Source organism: Cavia porcellus, unplaced genomic scaffold (genome assembly GCF_034190915.1).
Source record: "Cavia porcellus strain 051 isolate PalLab524CR breed Dunkin Hartley unplaced genomic scaffold, mCavPor4.1 scaffold_1, whole genome shotgun sequence".
NCBI classification, from domain to species: Eukaryota; Metazoa; Chordata; class Mammalia; order Rodentia; family Caviidae; genus Cavia; species Cavia porcellus.
Genome location: NW_026947484.1, coordinates 76375359 through 76395487, shown reverse-complemented (window position 1 = coordinate 76395487; position 20129 = coordinate 76375359). Strand labels below are relative to the sequence as shown.

Here is a 20129-nt window from a genome sequence, read left to right as displayed (position 1 = left end):
AAATGATGTGACGTTTACATAAAAACTGCACTAATCCTCCTGTCTCTTTAAATCATTTCTAGATTATTTATAATACTTTAGCGCTATAAATGATTTGTAAATAGTGGTTATGTTGTATTACTTAGGGAACAATGAAACAGAAAAGTCTGCAAATACTCAACACACATGTAGTATTTTTGACTGCAGCTGGTTAAAAGTGAAGATGCAGACTGTGCAGATCTAGAAGGATGACTGTACTTTTCTACAACAGGGATAGCAAATTCAGAGGAAAAACAACTTTCTCTGATCAACTGGAGTCTAGTCATTGTTTATCACACTTAGCATTGTTTTTAACCTAGCTCAGTCACAGTAAAGACCCTACCAATGATGGCAAATCTTTTTAGAGCCCACGACACAACCCAAAACCCAGTTACTTAGCACAAAGTATCAACACTACAATTAAATCTTGAATACTGAGGTTTCAATTTAGATTAAACAATTTATACATCAACATCTTTTGTCTTACAAGAAAAACATGTGTGCCATAGGTTTGCCATTACTGCCCTACACCAATTTATCAGTGACCATCGCTCAACTGAAGTTGACTGTTCTAGATACTAAACTAGAAGCCCACCATGCCCATGATGAACCTGGCACACAAGTGGGCCAATTTAACTGTGGAAGTCAACTCATCAAAGACCTAACTCTTTCCAAGCAAAGATGTTGCAAAAATGATATCTCTGGAATTTGCTATTACAAACAGTAAACTGCCCAGCTCACTTTTTAAAAAGACATTTTGGAAACATGTTTATTTCTTTCACAATTTTAAATAAAGAATTCTTTTCAAAATTCCAGTAAACACAGTCATGTCAAACAGCTCAAAGCAGGTGTTTATTGTCCTCACCTGGATAATGTTTTCCTGCATGTCCAGGATGATTAAATTTGCTTCTGTAGCTAGATTGCCACTGATTAAGGCTTCTTGATCTAACTCTGCCTTTGTTCTAAGAAACAAAAAAAGGTCAAATTAAAACACAAATGAAACTTGGTCAAGTTGTAATGATGGCAATCTATGTACCATGGCATAAACAAATCCTTGGGACAGTTAACCTTGAGATGAAAATAAAGCATCTGATCTGAGTAACTAAGGAGTGCAGGTGCTTTCTAAGATTGACGCGTGCTCAGAAAGACTGTCGAGGTGAAGTCTCCAGGTCATACTCATCCCCTATTATAAATAATGATGACAATTATGAAAATAACAAAAGGGGTAGAGACGCAATTATTGGTCGTTACTAGCAATTATGAGAGCCCATCAGATGATCACCTAAAGCTTGAGGCAATCATGCATGAGAACTATCCTCAGATCTGAGTGAGGGGAAGCCCCTGCAATATGCTGGAGACACTGGGTGTGACCCGAGTTTGGCAAACAGCAAAGCTGCTGGTTTAGCAAAAGATGATGCTACAGAACAGAGTCATGGGAAATAAGATCTCTTAACTTCCCAAAGACCACTTTAGGTTTGCCTAACCAAGTGTAAGGAAGACTTTTTACCCTTTTCTAATGGAAGGAAAAGGTTGCATTCCTGTGGGGCAGGTCACCTAACATCCTGCTGGAGATTAAAGGCTATTACGTACTAAGCAATGGGGAGGGGGGGGAGAGTTGCCAGATGCTACTTCTCTGTTAAGTTTCATTTTAAGGAATTGGTGTGGTTTAGTCAATCTGTTTTCATAAAATTCAAGTGAAGGTGGAAAGGTATAAAGTAAAAATTCTCATTCACGGTTTTGCTTTTGTGGTTCAGTTATCTATTACATATTAAATGTAAATTTCCAGAAATAAACTATTAGTTTCAAATTGAGCACATGTTCTAAAGAGCATGCTGTCCCCTTCTATTCAGCCTAAAGCAATGCTTTATCCAGTGTATCTGTGCTATATATGCTACCCACCCATTAATCATGTACTGTCTGTTTTGCTTATCAGATTGGATTGGATGTCACAGTATCACAGTGCTTTATCTACAGGATTCAGTGCCATCTGTGATTTGGACACCTACTGGTGTTCTTAGAATGTTCTCCTGTGGATAAGGACAGGTTATTGTATTTTGTATCACTATACACATTTAGTTTTGAGTAAAGAAGTACGAAGAACTGATTTTCCTAAGACGTGTCAGTGGCCAGGACAATATAATAAGGGCTGCACTCACACTCTGAGTGCAGATGTCTGGGACCAGGGTTGCTATTTAGCCGTTTACCAGTTCCTTTGTCCCAATAATGGGGCACTATTGTTGTTTACATACACTAAGTGATCAAAAAAATATTTCCGGGGGCTGGAGATTTAGCTCAGTGGCATAAGCCCTGCAAGTGCAAGGTCGTGAATTTGATCCCTGGTACAAAAATAAAAACAAAAAAAAAATTTCTGGGCAACTCAATTGTTTTCATACTTAGGATAAGCTCTCTGGTCCTAAGCTGTTTGATGTATTTTTCTCATTCTCCAAGTGATAATATTTGTGTAAAATAAGGAATATCTAAAAGCTTTTTTGAATTAACTTATAGGTATATAGTAGATGACACACATACATCATTTTAGAATTTTTGGTAGCTATACTAAATAAAAAAGGCAAAAAGAAATGGATGACACTAATTTGAATATATTTTATGTAACCTAACCAGTCAACAACACTGTCAAGGTGTTAGACATAGTGCTGCATGCCTATAATCCCAGCAGTAGGGAGGCTGAGGCAAGAGGATTGCTGAGTTTGAGGCCAGCCTGGACTATGCAGTGAATTTAGGGTCAGCCTAGAATATACAGTGAGACTCAATCTCAACAAAATAAAACTCAAAAAAAAAATACTGTAAAGGAACTGGGGTGGGTAGTTCAGTGGTATAGTACCTAGTGTGTGCAAGGCCCTAGGTTCAATCCTCACCACTCCAAAACAAAAATCAAATAATCTGAGACAGAAAAAAAATTTCAATGTGTCTCATAATTAATATAAAAATTACTACTGAAATATGAAATATATCATCTATTTTTCACTCATATTTGAATTTGAACTAGCTACATCATAAACATGCAACAGCCACATGTGTTTAGTGGCTACTGTACTAGGGAGGGTGGGTCTAGATTATTCTAATTTGTTTCAATTTTTAATTGTAGTGAAATACACATAACATAGAATTTGCTGTCTTGATGATTTGCAAATACATAGTTGCGTGCTAATAAGTATACTTATCTGTTATGCAACCATCACCACCACTAATGTTTTTCCCTTTTCTTTCTAGGCCTTTTCTCCTTTCCTGTCTCCCTCTCCTTCCCTCTCTCCCATAGATCTAGGCATTGAACTCAAGGTCTTCACACTGACCTACATCCCCAGCTCTTTCTTTTTTTAGTTTTTAAGGCAGTGCCACTGAATTGTCCACTCTGGTATCTAACTTGGAATGCTCTCACCTCATTCTCCCAGAGAATATCAGGTATACACTGCCACCCCCAGCCAATCTGGGTCTGGAAAAGCCCACCAGCTATTCTTACTCTACCAGTGGTTCCCAGACCTAACTGCAGAGTAGAATCACTTTGGGAGTTTTATCAAATACTGGTTCCTGGGTCTCACAGTGAGAGACTGTGAGTTAATTGGTCTGGGCATTCTGAAAGAAAAAAAAGCTTTAAATTTCCCCAGATGATTCTAATGTGTATCCTAGGTTGAAAATTACTGCTCTTAAGAAACTAAAGTAATTGGAATGTGATTTGAAAGAGGAAAGTGAAAGCTACTACTATAATAATTATAAAAAGTTCTCCAAATAGCTAAGATGAGCAGTTATAATTGTTCCAGGACATAGCCTCTGAAGATTTGCAGATGTGCATCATTAGCTCTGGTAATGAGAAGCCCACTGGGTATCTCAGGACTGAAAACTAATCTAGAGAAAATTAGCAGGCCCTGCATGGCAAGATTCAATATTGTACAGAAAATTGGCAAGGCCCGCAGAGTAAGATTCAATATTGTGTTGTTACTACAAGCAAAAGGGAAAGGTTTCTTGAGATATCAGTTTATTCAGTTGAGGCAAAGCATGTCTTGTTAGGCTCATCTTTAATCCTAGAGGAGCCTAGAGAAGATGACCTAACCAGCTAAGCAGTTTTGCATCTATAGAATGTACATTTTTGTTGTTGATATTGTACACTGTCTGAACTACAATGTAACAACTCTCAAATTCAAGTATCTTATAAATCATTTCAGGGAATGTAGAGCTAGAACAAAATACCCAAAGCAAATGGGAATAACTAACGGGTAAGACTAACAACTGGGTTTCCCAAGTAGCATCTGTAATAACAGAGTTAATTTCTTTGATGTTCTGAAATTATTTGACTCCAAAATATTCCACAACTGAACGAGAATGTGTTATCCTTATGGTAACAGCAGAGATATTGACAAATATTTATTTACAGAACTATTGAATATGCTATTGAAGTCTTTCTGAGGAGGGCATCACCCATCATGGGAATACCCTACCTATGCTTTATTAAGTGCATGAGGGTTTTTTTTTTTTTTTTTTGGCTTGTTTGTTGATTTTTGTCTTTTTGAGACAGGGTCTCACTATGCAGTTCAAGATGACTCTGAACTCATTTGCTGCACAGGCTGGCCTCAAACTCACAGCAATCCTCCTGCTTCAGCCTCCTAAGGGGATTACAGGAATGCACCACCACACCTGGCCATGTGTGGGATTTTTAACCATTAAATGTTTTGCTCAGTGAATTGTGGGATTCATACCTATGAAGCAGAGGAGATGTGCATTATGCATCCAAATATATTTAGCTTTAACTCTCATATGTCTCAATCATTGCATATATAGTTCCCTTTATATATAGGGTATACATTGCAATCCAATCAAGATTTTTCTTCTTTCATTTCTTTGTATATTTTTCTGACTATAATATATAACATGATACAAATTAATTGTAGGGAACACAAAGAAGCCTAAAAAAGAAAATATTCTCTGTATTCCAACATCCAAAGAAAACTATTATTATATTAATGTTCTTGATAAACATTCCTTCTATATGTAATTAGAGATCTAAAATGGGACTCTAAAACCAAATGTTCTTGTTCCCTTAACAATTATTCCATAGGCATTTCTCCATGCCATTAAAATGGTTTAAAAACTTTAACAACAACCTAATATTTTGTGCATATGTCCTGATTCTTGAGCATTTATGTTTCTAATTTTAGAAACAATTTCAAGTCATTCTGACCTCAATATCCCTAAATATATTTCATTTTACCCCTTTCCAAAAAGGAAATACAGATTTGAAACTGCAGACTTGGGCACCTTGTCTCATTTCCCCTATTTCCCTGCTCCTATCTGAGGTTGCTTAGTATCAGTTTTCTTTAAATGCTTATCAGTGGTCATAGTCTCAAGAATTGGCCATCATAACTGATTATACTTTTGGTCCTTGGATGAAGCATATTTATACAGATAGAAATGTTTCATTTTCTTACCCTTGGAAGGACACGGTTGTTTTAGTAATACAAGTAGCCTGGGAAAAATAGTTTTGGACTTTTAAATAAAAGTAGAACAAAGTTGCTGAGTGACTCACTTATCTAGTTTCTCATTAGTTTGCCGCCAATGTGTCTGCTCTTTCCTCCATCTCAAATTTTCATTTAGGCCTTGAAATCGGTCATTCCCTAGGAGTTAAGAAATGCACAACAGGAATTTGATTAGCATGAATCTCTCTAAGATAACCAGAATTTCCGTAACGAGCTCAACCAGGAGGACTCAGCACCATTTCTCTGGTTAATTAGAGTCTGCAGGATGCTGGGAAGAGATAAAACCACTACTGCCGATGTCTGGGCCAGTCTGCTCTTTGATTGATGGCTGGTGCCTTAGGAAAACTCCTGCCCTTCTGGGTTGTAAAGAAGCACATTTCTCATAAATGTGGGGTTTCAGCGAAACTCTGCAGGCTTTCACAGAATCACAGGCAAAGAAAATATAGGTGTTACTTTAGGTGGCCAACCACCACTGAAAAGTTCCAGCTTTCTCTAACTTCCCTGTTGCTATGTCCCACTGAATAGAACAGGCTGTCACTTTGTTCTGCTGAGAGGACAGTGAATAAGGAAAAGCTTGATCAAGGGTACCTGGGAATTTCACTCTGTTCTAGAGTGATGAGCTCAGTTTTTTGAGGCCATTCCCAGTGTGGCAGGTCCCTGGAGAACTGAAACACTCTGAGGCCATTTTGGGAAATCGGTTCCATTCTGCAGTGCCCTGAGTAACTTGTGGAGATGACTTTGGAAGTGTAACTCTCCACTGTCTTCACCTGCTCCCAGTGTCTCCCAGAAAGGCCTTAGTCTTGAGGGAGTCACTTCTATCTCATTGATGACTCACATTCTTGTATGTGACCTTTACTCACAACCAAATTTACATTTAAACGTGATATTTGGGACCTGGGGATGTAGCTGAGTGGTACAGCACTTGTTTAGCATGTGCAAGGTTCTGTATTCAACATCCAGCATTACAAAACCAGCCAACCAACAAAAACACCACCACCAACAAACCTCATGTTATTTGGAGACATTTGCAAAGAATTTAGTCTCAGAACCTGCCTTTAGGGGCAGAGTGCTAACATTATATATATCACACACAAAATTCCAGACCTGCTGTCTTTGATGGTGCCATAAATGTCTCAAGAGAGTGACTTCAGGAGGACATTCCTTTCTACAGGAGGTGGAGAACTGTGACAAAAGCAGGGAAGGACTGGCCCAACCTACCTGGAGCCCTGCAGCGGCGCATCATCTCTCCTCTGGCCCCTTCCCCTCGGAGCAGAGCCTCCTCCAGCCTGGCCTTGACATCCCTCGACTTTTGCAAGACTTGAGTACTGACCTTGTCAGAACTCGGTTTTCCCTAGATAGGACAGGGACAAGGGGACAATCAATTTAGTAGAAAGAATTGTCAAAACAGATCACTCCATGGTCATGTCAGCCCATTCTGACACCCTGCAGCAGAAGACAGATGTCCATATCTGCGGAATGATTGTATCTATATAAATGGAGGGAAGCTATGGATTTGAAATAAAAAAATATGCAAAGTTAATAAGGCAAACAGAAGGGATGAGTCTCAAGACAGAATTAAACTTGAAAGGTAAAAAGTGGCATGAAGTTGAACATAGCCCACACTTACCTTGTACTCAAAACAGGAGACACAGATGAAAAGCAGGTCTAAAATTCCATTTAGCTGCATTGAGGGCAGGTCAGCAATCCATTTCTTAATGAGGCTCTGGTCGGCATTTTTCATGATCCACAGGAAGCAAATCATGAGGTTTCGGGTGGTATCAGCATTCAGTGTATTGTACTGCTTATAGGGCTGGGAGGAAGAAGACGGGGTGGAAATTGGGGAAGAAGTCAAGCTTATGGGATGCTAATCTCTTAGAACACAGTGACTACTTCTTCCTTGGCTGAGTACCTGTTCCTAGGAGCCCTGCCTGCTTAGGCAAGCAAGCAGCTTTCCTGAGCTGGCTGCTCTGCAGAGGTTTCCTGGGGGAGCCAAGCTGCCAGCCATGTAAGTGAGCATTCTCTTCGGAGCAATATGGTCTGGTGCTTTGCTTTGGACCTCAACCATGCTCTTTGATCTCAATGCTACAAAGGGGCTTTCTTGCTGCTAAGATCTCCAAGTACTGTATTTCTCCTTCAGGACAGAAGGTGGAGGGTTGGACGTACAGAAGAGAACTAGCCTGGGTGGGTGCCATGAATAACCTAACCGTTCATGATTTAGCTTATTTGTTTCAGTCTAAAGTGTAATATAGGGGTCATGATCTGCTCAGCGAATGAATCAAATCCAAACACTAGTATAGTCCTCTGCAGTGGACCCACTGTGATTTGCATTTGCATGAGCATGGGGTGGGAGCCCTCAGGCCATCTGCTATGATACTTTGGCCATGAGTGTTCATTTTAGAGTGCTGAGCACACTTCAGTTATTCATCCCATCAACACAAACAATAATATGTGGCTGCACCCTTGGCTCATGTGCACAGCTAATATCCAGTGGAATGCGGTGGTGAAATCACAGTGAGTTATGTGAAGGAAATGTTAGTTTTGGACAGTCCTAACGGAGACAATGAAGTCACTTTTACTTGAATTATTCTGAGTATGTGGGCAAGAAGAAGTGAAATCTTTAGATACAACTTTACAGGGAACAGGTTCTAACAGGTGAGTTTTCTACTTCTGAGTTTCTTCCTTAGAGGTAAGTAATATAAAAGACACACACAACCTCTAGCAGGTCACTTTGATTACGTGGGTATCAGAAAGGTGGAAGAGGTCATAAAGTGTAGCATTTATCAGACTGCACCATCAGTGATGTGGAATTTTAAAGGTCTTCCCCCCTTACCTCCCTATCACCCTAATTAGTCTTCTGGGGTACTAAACCTAGTAGGTACCGGAGGGAAGAGAAGACAGTCATCCAGAAGACCTGGGTCAAGACCTTGCCTTCCCAGAAGAGAGTCATGTGGTGTTCTCTGCAGATACATGCCTTACAATGAAATGCAAAATTGAACTAAGCTGGAGGATTTGGTGCTATTTTGATAAGGGATAGAGCGTCAGAACTTAGCAATAAACAGATGAATCCCACCTCAAGTAAGTCAGTGCAAAAGAAGAGAGCCAAACAGCCTCCCTGGGCTCTCTGGGGAACTAGGCAAGCTGAAGTCTTTTGCTTAGAAGCACTTACTCCAAGCTATTGGCACCTTCGATCTCTGTTTGGAGGCAAACACAGTATGACTCATAAGCAAATAGAATAAGCACAGCACAGGACTCCAACATAAGGAAGCACTGGTTTGCTCTCCTTTGTAATGATCTGTACCTGGAACTTGGCACTGCTGGGACTGCCAGAATCTGAGTTACAGAGTTTCCACTGCTGCCAGAACCCTGTCTGGTTCTTGTATCCTTCAGCTGTCAGCCCTATGATGATTCCTTCCAGCACAGAGTAAGGAGGCAGAAGCCATCCCTGCTTTCTCTAAGCAGGGTTATTCTATCAGAATAGGGGAGAACACAAAAACCAAAGCAAACCAGAGAAATGTGCACCAACATACCAAGGAAGATAGCATGGTTCCACTTGTCTTCAGATTCAAATGATTGCCTGCTATGGCCTGGGCCACGTTCTGGTTGATTGCACTGAGTCCTTCTGGTTCTTCATCTGAGCCATTTGTGCGGCTTTTCCCACCGCGAGCATCTGCAGCTGGAATTAAAATGCTGTGGGTGACATCATGCCAAAGATGACATCATGGCAAAGATGACATCACGCCAAAGATGGCATTTCTCTGACCCTCTACCCAGCACTAAATCAGACAGGAAGACTGCTTAGACAGTGAAGTCAGCATAGCCGTTTTAAACCTGATGTTTGGCATTGTTGACCTGCTGCTATCTACAGAAAAATTCAAGCAGGCCACAGAGCCAAAACAATAATGAGCATAGGAATAAGCTAGAATTTAGTTTTCAAGTTGTGAAAATGAAAGTGTTCAGAGTTGTTATAATACTTTCCTGTGATATAACTTACTGTAGTCATTTAGGACCTATGTTAACAAAATTAAGAAAGTACCTGATAGAATAATTAGTTATTATCACAAGTTCAGCAATAACTTATGAAGGGCTCGGGGTATAGCTCAGCGGTGCATCACCTGTCTGGCAGATGCAAAGCCCTAAGTTTGATTCCTGATACAAAGAAAAACATTTATGAAATTTCAGAGTTAATCTGATATAAATGTTAGTTTATTTTGTCTAAATAATATAGATGTATCTATATACACAGAATTAGATATATGCAAATAAGAAAAGATCAATCATTTAAAAGGCTATTTTATTTTATTTTTTGGTACCAGGAATTGAAATCATGACCTCATGTTTGCCATGCAGGCACTTACAACACTGAGCTAAACCCCCAGCCCTAAAAGGCTATTTAAAAAATATACTACCAATCACATACATTAAAAACTGTTGGGCTGTGTGTGGTGGCTCACACCTGTAATCCCAGCACTCAGGAGGCTGAGGTAGGATTGCTGTGAGTTCAAGGCCAGCCTGGGCTACACAGTGAGTTCAAGGGCAGCCTGAACTACACGTAAAACCTGTCTCAAAATGACAAAACAAAAACAACCCGTTTGTTCAAGTGATTTTTTTTAAGAATTATGCTAAACTCTTGGATATTGATTAATTCACAAAAACCCCACATTTTATCAGACCTGACAACACATACTGCACCAATCTGGACTTTGAATTTTTCAGAAAAATGTGAGTGCAGACAGCACTTCATTTGCTAAACATTTAAAAATTCAATTTTGAGAAATAATACTTCAATGTTGTGCTTTCAGGCAACTAGTTTTCTAAATAAACAAACAAAAGAATAGCACATGAAAATTATTATCTAAGACCTGGTAACGTTATCAACGCTAATGTGAGGATATTAATTCTCCTTAATACTAACAGGACCATAATTACAAGAAAAAGAGGAAAAGATATCAGTACTTTCTATTTGCTGTTCAAAATGTTTTTAATGGAAATTCTGTAGTTTCACCCTTGTTTTAACCCTAACAGGGAGGCACTGCCACCACATTTTTACAATTTACCTAGGAAAGAGGAAGGGAAGACAATAAAAAACTAAAATTGTCAGTGGTCACATATAGGAATATGTGGGGTTCACATCTGAGTTTAGATGTAGCTTTTTCTATATTCTGTGTTTATCAGTGCAAAGATTCTATATGTATGAGATGTGCTATGTTATCCGTAATTGTGGACTGTTGTCTACTATTTTCCTTATCATTACGACAAAATGTCTTTGTCACCTTGACCATAAAGGTCCATGCACAAGCAATGAAATTGGAAAAGGCTCCAAGAACAAGGATTGAAAAGTTCTGAGCCCAAGTGACTGATTTGGAGAATTCTAACCAACAAGAAGCTTGGAGAAATGTGTGCGAATGTGCTTTCCTGTTTGGGAACAAATAAGCCAAAGCTCTTCAGGTGGAGAGGTTCCAGCACCGAGGCTTGAAAAGGTCTGTGTTCTGCATGGCTCCCTGCATTCCGAAGGCACCGCAGATGCCTTCCAGGCAGGTGCTGCACGGAGAAGTGGCTCGGTACCTCCAGCTGCTTGCTTGCCCTGTCGTGCCAAGCTTGTTTCTGTAATTCTCTTGCTCTGAGGCTCCACAGAACTTCATAAACCCTGGCCCTGATTCTCAGTTTTTTCTCTTTTTAGTATTCCTTTTGGCAGTTTTTAAAAAATTTTTTTATTTGTCTGAAAGGAGCAGTTTACTTTTTTAGGAATGCTTGTCTTGATTTGCAGGCACTGAAGCCATACAGAATTGGTCCCATTTCTATGATCTAAGTAACTGTCACGGTAATGATCTCAGAAATAATTTAGTCAATCGTGACACTGCATTTGGAGGGAGTAGGGAAACCTAGATGGTTCCATGATCCCAAGGAAAATTGTGTATAGGGGTAACGGGGCTCAGGTAAGTGTATTCCACACTCCAGCATCTTCCACCAGCAAAAGAAACCCACGCCATTTCCAAGAATTTTCCTTGAGTTGTGGAAAAAGCATGAACCATTTTGAAGTGATCAGGTGTGTGTGTGCGTGGTCCTTCCCCTAACCTGCATTCTCTAATCCACATCATAATACACAGATAGACTCGGGAAATGTACAAATTTATCCTCTCTCCTTATTACTAGGCAAAAGACCCTACCTCAGAATTCATTTCTTGGTGCTAAAGTCAAAATTTCTCTGCTGTGGCAGAGTTTCCTAATACTGAAAAATACGATTTTGTTGTTGTTTGGCATGAAACAAAAGAATTATTTGGTTTTATTTGAGACTACAAATAAATACTCACTTGAGACTTTGCTTAAACATTCATAAAAGGAAAGCAAGTGAACATTTATTTAAGGAGTTAGAGCGGTGATCTGCAAGGGGAGTAATTCTGTTGCTATATTTCATCCTCTGAATTGTATAGGCATATAGTTCACACAGTTCAGCATATACTCAGATCAATGAATGAATGAACAAACAAATACACAAATAATTTCTGAACAAAAACACACATATGGTTATATGCTTTTTTTTTTTTTTTAAACTGATTGGGACCTGCATTTAAAAAAGTTTGAAGACAGGGCTGGGGATTTAGCTCAGCAGCATAAGCGCCTGCCTTGCAAGCGTGTGGTCATGAGTTCAATCCCTGGTACCAATTTAAAAAAAAAAGTTTGAAGACTACTGCTCTGAAGCAATATTACTTATAAAATTATATTAGCACTAGAATTAATGACGGGGCCTCATTCTGGTAGGCATTTGGGCAGGGGCCATTATCAGCAGAGGAAGGGAAGAAGGGCACCTTACCTGTAAAGTCATAGAGCTGTGGCAAAGCATCTAAAATGATGCCAACCAGAGGCAGGTAAAGCGCAGCGATTTTGACCTTCACCTCTGGCTTGACACATCGCGGGTCCAGGTCGTGAGAACTGAGCAGGCTGTGGATGGCGCTCACAGCCTTCCTTTGTACCTTGCTTATTCTGTCGGCACAACATAGAAATCTAGAGGTCATGGTGAAGGGAGTGACCAAAATACCCCTACACAATGAGGTCAAATGGTGAAAACCAAGCAACCTAGGGGAGAAGAATCTAGAATTCAAGGAGAGAAGGGCTGTGTCCTAATCCTGGGTCTGGTAGCACGAGTGCTTCATTTCTTTCTATTAATAATTAAGCCAGTTATATAGATATTTCATTTTATTTATTCATCCATCAATTAATGGACATTTGGATCGTTTCTACTTGCAGCTGCTACAAATTATGGATGCTGCTATGAATATTCATGCACAAATTAATCTAAATTTTAGCTCAGAGTGAAATTGCTAGGTTTCAGAGTATGCTTATGTTTACTGAAGAGGAACTGACAAATTGTTTTTAACAACGGCTGCACCACTTTATATCTTTGCCAGCAGTGTCTAAAGCTTCTTACCAACATTATTACCTGTTTCTTCTGTTCCTTCTCCTCCTCTTTCTTCACAGTGCTGGGAACTCAACTGAGGTCCTAACATATGCTGGGTAAGTCCTCTACCACTGAGCTGCACCTGCAGCGTTCTGTCTTATTATTTTTTAAAATTACACCCATGCTAGTGAGTATGAAGTAACATTTAATTGTGGTTTTGATATACATTGGTCGGATACCTAGTAATAGAACATCTTTTCATTGCTTATGGTAATATCTTCTTTGGAAAGATGTCTTTTCTTTTCTTTTACAAATTGAGTCATTTTCCCATGTATTATTAAGTCATATGCCTTTTACAATATACATTTGAGCTATGAGTCTCTTATTAGGTCCATGATATGCAAATATTTTTCCCATTCTGGAGTTATTTTTTCAATTTCTTGATTGTCTCCTGTGAATCACAGAAGTTTTAATTTTAATGAGATCCAATTCACCTTTTTTTCTCTTGTTGCTCATAGTCTTTTTGTCAGATCTAAGAACTCATTGCATAACCCAAGTTCATAACGATTAGCACTATGATTTCACCTACATACTGTATTTTATAGGTTTAGCTCTTACATTTAGGTCTTTGATCTACTGGAGTTAGTTTTTATATACAGTGTAAAATAAGAGTGTAACTTAATTCTTTTGAGTATAGACATCTGGCTGTCCTAGAAACATTTATTCTGCTTTTTTTGGAAACAGTTATTAAAAACAGCATTTTTACTGAATTGTTTGGGCACCCTTGTCAAAAAGCAATTATTATAAATGGAAAGATTATTTCTGGATTTAAATTCAATTTCAACACTCTATATTTCTGCTTTTATTTCAGAGCCACATACTCTTGAGTGCTTTTGTTTTATAGTAAGTTTTGAAATAAAGTGAGAATGTTCCAATCTCATTCTAAAGAATAAGGACATTCAACAAGAGATGATATCAATCTTGGTGATAGAGGTCAGAACAATGGCCACCGTGTGTGTGTGTGTGTGTGTGTGTAGAGCTTGTCTGGGGTAGGCCACCAGAAATATTGTGGGGTGCTAGAAATACTCTGTATCTTGATGTGGCTAGTGGCTATTCAACAGTATGTGCAGATAAAATTTAACTGTACTTTACAATTAAGATTGGGGCCAAGCATAGTGGCTCATGCCTGTAATCCTAGCATCTAGAGGCTGAGACAGGAGGATCACAAGTTTGAGCCCAACCTGGGCAGCTTAGTGAGACTGTCTCAAAAAACAAAAATAAATAAAGAGAGCATGTACTGGGGATGCCATTCAGTTTAAAGCCTCAATTCCCAGTACCACAACCACAACAGAAAGAAAAAGAAAAATACAAACACCAGTTCATTTCTGTCAATCCATTATACCTTAATAACAAGTAAATAAAGCATCTAGTAGAGTACCTGTAATGTACCTGCAGATGTTTAATTTTTAAACAATACTTTTTGACCTCCAAAAAATGTTATTCAGGTAAGTAGGAAGTATTAACCAATTTTTCAAGTCACCCAGATGCTTACACTCTGGCTAAAATTAGCTAACTGCAAACTGCATTTCCGAAGTTGCTCTTGTTCTGACTACTGTCTGAATCTGCAATCCTGGCAGTCCTGTGTTTCCAACGAGGTGCTGCAAGTTTCTAGTTTAATGCAAAGATGTGAGACAACTTCCAAATGCTTGAAAAGCACTGGATTTCACGGTGTGGGGGTATGAGGGTACCGAGGTATGTGGGCAGCCAGGCATGAGGGCTCCAGGGGGCCCATTGGGAGCGATTTCCAGCCCCTCGCAGGGGTCTGCAAGCTGAGATGACCCAGTGCGTCTTGCTCTGGAAGTGGGCAGGTGTTGGTGAGTATATAAATCACCTTAGCAACAAAAGGAAGTGTCAATTAATAGCAAGCTTTGTTAAAGGATGAAATTTTCCTGAGCTTTTGGCTCACATGAGAAAGTCATGATACTATTTCTAGTGACTTTCCAGAAGAGTAACTGACAACTCAGCGATTAGAGATTACTGTTGCCAAAGGAGCACAGAGTTAATTAATTACTCTCTGGGGGTTGGGAAACATACTGTGTGTGTCTGGAGAATGTATTTACCTGACTATAAACCTGGTTACATGATGACCTCTGAACATACTCCGCTGTGTTGCTAGTAATTTCAGAGCAGCAATTTTACAAGGAATTGAAAACAGATGTCAGGGTTGTTACCAATCAAAAGAAAATGGAAATAAAACCTACCACAAAGGTAAATACAAAAGACTACTTTGAGAAGTCACCTAAAAAAGCCGGACATGGTGGCTCACGTCTGTAATCCCAGCACTCGGGAGGCTGAGGTGGGAGGATCGTTGTGAGTTCGAGACCAGCCTGGGCTACAAAGTGAGCTCAAGGCCAGCCTGAACTGCATAGCGAGACTCCCTCTCAAAAAGACAAAAAAAAAAAGAAGTCACCTAAAGCAGTGTTATTAAAGGATAATTAAGAAAATGGGCACTTTTGGATAGGAAGCTGATTTGCTTTGTGTTCTTTGAGGTGGCATATGTTAGGGCACTTTCTGTTGCAGTGGAAATATACATTGAGGCAGAAAAAATTCTACTTAAAAAACTTGGAGGCACATAAGAGTCCAAAGAAAAGGGAATAAAAGTCACGCACCAGCATCAGGGCTGGAAATTGCCGCATGCGCCTGGGTCTTCAGATGTAAAAGCGGGGAAAGATTCAAAGCCCTGAGCCCGGGCATCCCTCTTGGCCTCATCAGCAGTTTCTTTCCTTGCTGGCAGTGAACCAAGTGTTGTCACCTCCCTGTGCTCTTGCTTTTGCTAAAAATGGCTTCACAGGGCTGGGGATTTAGCTCAGCGGCATAAGCGCCTGCCTTGCAAGCAGATAGTTGTGAATTTGATCCCCGGTATGGGTACCGATAAAAAAGACAAAAAAAAAAAAAAAAAAAAAAAAGGCTTCACTGTAGCTGCAGGTACAGCTCAGGAGCAGAGCATGTGCGAGGCTCCGGGGTTCAACCCCCAGCACCCCTCACCCCTCAAATGGCTATCTTCGTTCCTAGGGAGCATCCTTAGCAGATTCCACACAGTAAATAACTGACTAAAAGAAAGTTATATTGCTGTTCCACTCCTCCTCCAGGCCTTCCTACATTCCTAAGGTACCTCACCAAGCCCAAGAAGTAAAGGTGCAAACTGTATTATGGAGCACCTTCCTAAAAACTGCTTTATGCTCTATTTTAAGCATGATGAACGTACCCTTCTCCTTCAGCATCCAGAGCAGCAGCCAGTTCTGTGAAGAGGAGGCCAGTGAGGAAATGTTGCTGGCGGTACTCTGGGGTCAGGTCGAACATGCTGGCAATCTTGGGGTCCTGGAAGCTGGAGCAGGAGCTAGAGTTCTACAAAAATGCAAGTGGCAATTTTATCAGTACCTAAAGCTGGGATTAAAAGACTGTGGCTAGCACCTGCGAAGCCTTTCCTTTGACCAGGCACTGTGAACACTACCCAGTGGATAGGCCCTGTCAGCATCCTATGTCACAGGCAAGGAAACCAAGATAGAGTGGTTACTTGGAGTTCCTGTTCCTGCACAGCGTGGACTGCCAATTAGGAAAGAAGAAAATAAAGCACACAGCATCTGTTGAAAAATAAATAATGCTCACCTTCTCACCTGAAGTAAAAATTGAAGCTTAAAATACTGCTAAAATGTGGAGACCGCATCCAGTCCTGTGGCCACTGCAGGACCTCTGCAGATGGCCTGATGCTTTGCCTGAATCTGGGGGGCCTCGCCCTAGCACCAGAAGTGGTGGCAGGCAGGACAGATTAGCCAGTGCTGGGCAATTCCTGTCCTCTGCTCTCATTTTGGGGGTACACTAAGGACATCCAAAGTGCCTCTGTAAATCCTCCACACGGTGGTGAACCTGGCCCTTGGATTTGCTAACTTTCTGGACCAGTCAGAAGAGGGGTGTGGGGAGAGCGAAGGGAGCCAGCTGTCCCAGGGCTCCCTGAAGACTTAACCTGCACACTGGGCTGCTGCGGACAGTTTGTGCATTGGAATGTTGCTTATGACTCTCCTGTGTCCAGGCCACATTACCATAGTCGTGTAGCTAACATCTGGATCACGCCATCACACACACACACACACACACACACACACACACTCAGTGTTGCAGGCTGATCTTCAATTCTTGGGCTCAAGTGACCTTTTGCTTCAGCTTTTCTTCTTTCTCTTTCTCTTTCTTTTTCTTCCTTCCTTCCTTCCTTCCTTCCTTCCTTCCTTCCTTCCTTCCTTCCTTCCTTCCTTCCTCTTTTCCTAGTGGTACTGGGGATTCACTGATCCCCCAGTCCTTTTTTTGTTTTGTTTTTGTCTTTTTGAGGCAGGGTCTCCCTATGCAGTTCAAACTGGCCTTGAACTCACTATGTAGTACAAGCTGGCCTCGAGGCAATCCTCCTGTCTCAGCCCCTTGAGTGCTTCCCAGTCCTTTCTTATGCCTATTTATTTTTTAAAAATTTAGACATAGTGTTTAGCTAAGTGGCTAAATTGCCCAGGCTAGGCTTTAATTTTCAATCCTTCTGCCCTGAATTCTTAGAATGCTGGGATTACACATATATGCCACCACACCCATCTTACTTTTTACTTTGAGACAGGGTCTCTCTAATGTCCAAAGCCAGCCTTAAACTTTCAACCCTCTTATTTCAGTCTCCTGAGCCACTGGGATGCACCACTGCTCCAAGCTTGTTTTCTGTTAATCTTTTAAATTAATAAAATAAGCTTTTCACCCTTGTGCTAGTACAAAAGGAATATGCACAGAAACAGGTTGCAATGCTGAGATATCCTGCTCTCTGCCCTGAGCTACTGATTTGTTTGCTACCATAGAACATAATTTTAAAATAGCATTTCCTTAAGGTTTTTCTAGAGGACACTAATCCTTTAAGAAATTTAAGGGGAAAAAGTTTCCATAATCAGATCACTTTGGGAATAACCACTGCACATTCTTTCTCCCATCTCCTCTTCTATCCTGTATGTTAAAAGTTTCTGGATTACCTGCCACAAAGAAATCTGGTTAACCCAAGGGTTCCAAAACCTGCTTGATTTTGGAATTCTGCTTTTGCATAATGTAAAATCGGTTAATTTCAGACAAAAAAAGATTGGTACTTTCTGTGAGTTTCTTACCTTATTTATTTATTTATTTGTTTTTTACTGGTACCAGGGATCAAACTCACGACCACGCACTTGCAAGGCAGGTGCTTATGCCGCTGAGCTAAATCCCCAGCCCCCCCTTTTTTTTAACCATCTTTTTTTTTCAACCGGTATTTCTGTGAGTTTCTTAATTTCCACAGTGATTATAGATTTCCTTGCCACATTTGACCTCATCAGGGACGCCCCCAGCCCAGAAAGAAACCAAACTGCTTAGCCTTTAATTATTTGTTAAGATGGTACAATGTCAGAATAGCCTACTTGTCCTATCTGGATCAGCTGATCTTGTCTGATAGCTTGCTTTTCCTTTGAATTAATTAAGGCCAACATTTATAGTAAATGCACGATTAAGGTAATCAAATCAAATTGCCTGAATAAATTCTTTGACCAGCTGATTACCTGTGAAGATATGGAGGGACAAGGTGACGCTGGCGCAGTATCAGTATTCATAAAGAAGAGGTTCAGGTTGAGGTAATGCTCATGGCTACAGAGGATTCTCAGGAACTCCAGCCGCATGGAGATGAGCGTTGGAATGTTACTGAGCTTGGCTGACAGCTGAGGAGAAAGTGAGAAATACTTGTTAAAAAGTAAGCAGAGATGAGGTGGACAGATACAAAAATGTCCTTTCTCTGCAAATTAAGACAATCGATTTAATACAGTTAATTGAACATGGCAGCAGATGACAAATTCTGCATTCCAGGGAGACCTAACCGGTTTCCGGTCTTTCCTGTTCCCTTTCATGCTTCCACCCTAAGAGGATTAGGGTGTCCAAGATGAAGATTCTTGCCCAATTCTCCACATTGTCAAATCTTAATACCAGAGGAAGCCTGGGCTGCAAAGAACCCTGAGGTATAGCTTGAGTGTAACGTAATATAATTAATTTTACAAATCCCCGCAGTGTCTGAGAAGCCACATCAAAGTCGCTGACCTCACAAAGGGTCACATAAAATGAATGGATTATGACTGGACGACTTTAGCATCCCCTTGGGAAATTATCAAACCAGTTCCCTAGAGGGAGGCATTGAACTGGCTAGGAAAGTACTTACCAGCCTGCGAAAAGGTCAATGAATTTGCTGTAAGTGGAAGAGGAAGGAATAAAAGAGAAGGAAGAAAGCTGGAAGAGGTTTTAGGACAAACCTTTGTTTGAAAAAACAAGGCCTAGCCAGGTGTTGCGGTCCATGTCTACAGCCCAGCACTCTGAGAGGCCGAGGCAGGAGGAGTCCAAGTTCAAACCAGCCTTGGCAATTTAATGACTTAGTAAAACTTTGTCTTAAAAAACAAATCTTGAAACAAGCAATGAAAGGCTGACAACAGTGACAGGCTAGAGGATTCTTTCCTTTCCTCAGGTAGGAGGAACAGTGAGAGGACCCAGGCTCAGAGGCAGCTCCTGTAGGCAAAGCAGGGGAAGATGAGGGCCAATAGGCTGCTCCCACCAGTATTTCATCAGGAACCAGTCCTGCCCCTTACTGCAGCTCGAGCTTGCAAACAGACGTCCTGCTGTGACTCACTCTGAGAGCAGTTTCTGAGCTATATCATTCACATTTTCAGCCCTTTCCCAAGTCATTGTGTTGAGGGGCATTTTGCTTACAGAAATCAACCCACTTAAGCAAACAGCAACATTTATATAAAGTGCAACACATGTCCCCCACCTAATAAAGGGAGCCCCTGGGACCATTCTATTTCCAAGAGCAGGGATGGCTTGGAACAGCTGGGAACATCAGCAAGTTGAACTGATGAGGGCTTGGTTGCATGTCTCTCTCTTAGGGTCACACACTGAGAGTCCTTAGATTGAGGGATCTCTCAGACCAAGAAAGCACAAGGTATTTGTGGTAAGGGAGGCTCGCTGTGGGCATCTCTCAAATCCCTTTGAGACATTAAAAACAGAAATTTCAAATTGTTTGAGTGATGAACACAAAGGAGGAACAAAGTACAGCTCCTGAAACGTCCTCCCCAAAGGTCAGGACCCAGGCTGCAGCCTCAGCAGCTGAAGCTAGAGGTGGTGTTAATTTAACTTAGTGGCACACAGTAGGA

General features: G+C 40.7%; 1 protein-coding gene across 3 annotated transcripts in view; it reads right to left on the bottom strand.

The window, feature by feature from the left end:
- Positions 1-20129, bottom strand: part of Dock8 (dedicator of cytokinesis 8) — a 212014-nt gene that overhangs the window by 32720 nt on the left and 159165 nt on the right. For all 3 annotated transcript variants that reach the window (XM_063250292.1, XM_003472270.4, XM_013155055.3), the window contains 8 exons: positions 18498-18653; positions 16163-16302; positions 12313-12482; positions 9032-9177; positions 7132-7314; positions 6723-6855; positions 5555-5642; positions 884-980 (listed from right to left, as the gene is read on the bottom strand). In XM_063250292.1, coding sequence (XP_063106362.1) covers positions 884-980; positions 5555-5642; positions 6723-6855; positions 7132-7314; positions 9032-9177; positions 12313-12482; positions 16163-16302; positions 18498-18653 — 1113 coding nt within the window. The remainder of the gene's footprint in view (positions 1-883; positions 981-5554; positions 5643-6722; positions 6856-7131; positions 7315-9031; positions 9178-12312; positions 12483-16162; positions 16303-18497; positions 18654-20129) is intronic.